Source organism: Mandrillus leucophaeus, unplaced genomic scaffold (assembly GCF_000951045.1).
Source record: "Mandrillus leucophaeus isolate KB7577 unplaced genomic scaffold, Mleu.le_1.0 Scaffold200, whole genome shotgun sequence".
NCBI lineage: Eukaryota > Metazoa > Chordata > Mammalia > Primates > Cercopithecidae > Mandrillus > Mandrillus leucophaeus.
This window is the reverse complement of record NW_012102033.1, coordinates 504693-509182: the sequence shown is the minus strand read 5'-3', so window position 1 is coordinate 509182 and position 4490 is coordinate 504693. Positions and strand designations below refer to the sequence as shown.

The following is a 4490-nucleotide window of genomic DNA, read 5'->3' as shown; positions in this document are numbered from 1 at the left end:
GGTCTCAATCTCCTGACTTCATGATCTGCCTGCCTCAGCCTCCCAAAGTGCTGGGATTACAGGTGTGAGCCACTGTGCCCAGTCATCATTATTATTTTTTGAGATAGAGTCTTGCTCTGTCCAGGCTGGAGTGCAGTGGCACAATCTCAGCTCACTGCAACCTCCACCTCCCAGGTTCAAACAATTCTCCTGCCTTAGCCTTCGAAGTAGCTGGGATTACAGGTGCATGCCACCATGTCCAGCTAATTTTTGTATTTTTAGTAGAGAAGGGGTTTCGCCATGTTGCCCAGGCTGGTCTTGAACTCCTGATCTCAGGGATCCTCCTACCGTGGCCTCCCAAAGTGCTGGGATTACAGATGTGAGCCACCACACCCGGCCTATTTTATTTATTTGTTTTTTTGAGACACATTCTCACTCTGTTGCCCAGGCTGGAGTACAGTGGCACAATCTCTGCCTCCTGGGTTCAAGCAATTCTCCTGCCTCAGCTTCCCGAGTAGCTAGAATTACAGGTGCGTGCCACCACTCTCAGCTAATTTTTGTATTTTTAGTAGAGATGGGATTTCACCATGTTGGCCAGGCTGGTCTTGAACTCTCAAGTGATCCACCCGCCTTGGCCTCCCAAAGTGCTGGGATTACAGGTGTGAGCCACTGCACTTGGCCTTTTTATTGAAACACAAAATTAGTCAATTGAATTTTGCAGTAATTTCTGTAGTTATTAAACAGGCTACTGAATCCATCCACAAAACTTAAGATACTTAACAACAGGGCTCCAAATAACGTAAGTGCCAGCTCTCTGATCTCATGGCTAACAACCTGAGATTTCTGCCATCTGGTCCTCGCTCAGGACCTTTGCACTTAAACTGTTAAACACCACCCCCCCGCTCCCCCCCCCACTCCAGATCTCGCTTCTATCTGGTTTTTGTTCAAATGTTGCCTCTTCAGAAGAGGCTTCCATTATCACCCTTTCTAAAATAGACTCGCTCTCACTTCCCATCCCTTTATTCTGCTCCATCGTTCTTCATTATGCTGGCCACTATCTCAAAATATCTTTTATTTTTTATATTTATTTATTTTTGAGACGGAGTCGCTCTGTCGCCCAGGCTGGAGTGCAGTGGCACGACCTCGGCTCACTGCAAACTCAGCCTCCCGAGTTCAAGCGATTCTCCTGCCTCAGCCTCCCGAGTAACTGGGATTACAGGCGCGCACCGCCACGCCCGGATAATTTTTGTATTTTTAGTAGAGACGGGCTTTCACCATGTTGTTCAGGTTGGTCTCGCACTCCTGACCTCAGGTGATCCGACCGCCTCAGCTTCCCAAAGTTCTGGGATTACATGCGTGATCCACCGCGCCCGACCTCAAATTATCTTTACTCAGTTAAATGCTTTTATTGTCTCTCCCAGTACAGTGTAAGCCCTAGCAGGAGAAGACTTTGCTTTAATCACGTGCTGTAGCCCCAAAGCCCAGACAGTGCCTAGCACACACGAGATGCTCGATGAACAGTTATCGATTGAATAGATTAAACATCAACGCAATCAGGCTATTCACTTAGGGACTCTTTGCTAGTCGGCGGAGAGGTACATTATAGTTTCCTACGCAGAACGCATGCGCGCAAGATCCGGGAAGTGTGATTGGAAAGGGGCGGAGCATCAGGGAGAGCCTCGCGGACATAGGCGGTTTGGAGCGGAAAGCGAGAGGTGGAGGGCTAAGCGCGCGCGCGCAGTGCAGACGCCAGCTCCCGGCGGTTGAAATACTCAAGGTGCCCGAAGGCGGGGTAGTGACCTCGCGCGTGCGCTGTTGCCGCGGCGGCCCTGGGTCCTAGCGTGTGGGTTGGTCTTGGCCTCGCGCGGCGCGTGCGCAGTGCAGACGGCGGAGGGATTTGCGGCCGGGACCCACCCCCTGCTCCAGTCGCTAGCCGAGGCCGCGCGGGTTCCTGAGCAGCGGCCTGGTGCGCTCGCTGCGCGGGCGACGGAATCAGACGGACGCGGACGCCCGCAGAGTGGAAGCTCAAGCAGGAGCTGTTGCTGCTGAGGGGCCGCCGCAGCCGCCGCGAGCCTCCGGACAGACACCAGAGCTAGGAGGGCGCTGTGCGGCGAGTGAGTGTGACTGAGTGGCCCGACGGGGAGCGGGGCCACTACCCAGAAGCCCCAGCGGTGGGCCCGGGCCTCTTCCCCGCGGCCAGGCCCCCTTCCCGCGTCCTCGCCGCAGGTCATTTCTGCATCCCTTTCCCGGACCCCGAGTTCTCTGGGCACCCACGCCCGGTCCCCACGTCGCCCTCGCGGTTCCCTACCCACAGGCCCTTGCGGTGTGTAGCCTTTTTTCTTTTTCGTTTTTCTATGTTGTCCTGGACCCTTACCCATAATTCCTTTCGCCTTTGCGGGGCCCAGATCTGTTACCCACAAGCGTTTGGTTTTGGGGCTTCGCTCCTTATGTTTCTCTTTCTTTGCTCGGAGACTTCCGACCCCCAGGCCCTTGCAAACTGCGTCTAGTAATTTGCTGTCCACGGTACGGGACGAGCAGCCACAACTGCTCTGGGCCTCTCTCCTCGGGTCCTTGATTCCCCCAGAAATTCCCAGGGAACCTCTCCGCCCCACAGCTCGTGTCTCAGAACTCTGAGACTTCACTACTCAGGAACCCTTTTTCAGCCCTTATTTTTGTGTCTTTTACCGGCCTTTCACCTCCACCTCCAACAAGACTTTTACCCTTTTCTCCGTAACACAGGACCGTTCTCTGCCCTTACAAAGCCTGTTTTAATTCCGAGACTTCTCTCCTTTCTTTCTTATTTTGAGAGTCAAGGAGTAATAGGCGCTTTCTCTGCAGACCCGATCTAACCTAAGGCTGTCCTGCTTCGCTCTCAGACTTGGCAAGATGACCCAGTTCCTGCCGCCCAACCTTCTGGCCCTCTTTGCCCCCCGTGACCCTATCCCATACCTGCCACCCCTGGAGAAACTGCCACATGAAAAACACCACAATCAACCTTACTGTGGCATTGCGCCGTACATTCGAGAGTTTGAGGTGAGTTCACTGAGCAGGCCAGGAATGGTTTGTGTTCTGGGGAGCAAGGGGTTGGATTTGCGAGTCCAGCCTCTGACTATTTTGCTAGCTGTGTGATTTAAGCGAGGGGCTTAATCTTTGTGATCCTCAGTTTCGCTGTTTTAAATGGTGTTGCAGCCGGGTGCCGGGTGTGGTCGAGTGCAGCAGTAGTTCTACCTACTCAGGAGGCTGAGATGGGAGGATTGCTTGAGCCCAGGAGTTGGAGACTGAAGTGCTCTGTGATTGTGCCGCTATACTCCGGCCTGGGTGACAGAGCAGGACTTTGTCTCTCAAAAAAAAATTTTTTTTTTTTTTTAAAGTGGGGTTGTGGCCCAGTGCGGTGGCTCACGCCTGTAATCCCAGTGCTTTGGGAGGCTGAGGCAGGTGGATCACCTGAGGTGAAGAGTTCAAGACCAGCCTGACCAACATGGTGAAACCCCGTCTCTACTAAAAATAACAAAAATTAGCCGGGCATGATGATGCCTGTAATTCCAGCTCCTTGGGAGGCTGAGGCACGAGAATCGCTTGAACCCAGGAGGTGGAGGTTGCAATGAGCTGAGATCGTGCCACTGCACTCCAGCCTGGGCAACAGAAGAAGACTGTCTCAAAAAAAAAGTAGGGTTTGATAGTACCCCTTTTGTAGAATTTTTGTGAAAATTCAGTGAGTAGTGGTTGAGGATTTGCACTTCACCCGCACCATTTATCAGCTCTGACTTTGGGCAAATGTTGTATCCTCTTCATGCATTGGTTTCTTTATCTTTAGCAAGGGGATAGTGGTAGCACCCTCATAATGCTGGAGAATTAAATGGCAAAGTGTATATCAGGGGCTTGGCACCAACCAGTCAGCACATGTCAGCCTTTGTTACTTTGTTTACTGTTTTTATTGTTAATAAGATGATGTTCATAAAGACTTAGCACCCAGTATTGAGTATTGGAGGACTTAAAACTGCAGATGGGGATCTTAGCTCTGCACCTTCGGGGTAAATAGGAATCAATGACTTAGGCTTCTGGACCTCTGTGTTTTTATTTGTGAAATGGGATGACAAAGGTCTTCTCTTAGGTGCATCAGAGCACACCTGAGAAAAACTGGCACACAGCCAGAAGTTACAAGAACATTCTGGCATTGCGTAGGGAAGGGCAGCTGGAGGCGAGGGAGTTGCACAGCAGAAGTTCATAGATAACAGAAAGGTGTATCTTCAGTGGGATTTGCCACCCTTGGTGAACCCGCATTTGAGAAGTGTTACTGGCCAGTTAAATTAACTTAATGGGCACAGGCGGTGGTAGGTGCCCTTTGATGATGCAGGTCAGTGCCAGTTTCTATTTATTTATTTTTTTGAGAGGGAGTCTCGCTCTGTCGCCCAGGCTAGAGTGCAGTGGTGCGATCTCAGCTCACTGCAAGCTCCGCCTCCTGGGTTCACGCCATTCTCCTGCCTCAGCCTCCTGGGTAGCTGGGATTACAG

General features: G+C 51.8%; 1 protein-coding gene across 3 annotated transcripts in view; it reads left to right on the top strand.

Moving 5' to 3' along the window:
- The first annotated feature begins 1602 nt into the window (after positions 1 to 1602).
- The window catches only part of SNRNP70 (small nuclear ribonucleoprotein 70kDa (U1)), a 29711-nt gene continuing 26823 nt past the window's right edge, over positions 1603 to 4490 (top strand). For 2 of the 3 annotated variants that reach the window (XM_011979316.1, XM_011979313.1), the window contains exons 1-2: positions 1603 to 2089; positions 2856 to 3012. In XM_011979316.1, the coding sequence (XP_011834706.1) occupies positions 2866 to 3012 (147 nt within the window). In that variant the 5' untranslated portion in view covers positions 1603 to 2089; positions 2856 to 2865. Of the gene's footprint in view, positions 2090 to 2834; positions 3013 to 4490 lie in introns of all 3 variants that reach the window. The other variant, XM_011979315.1, reaches the window with a different exon arrangement.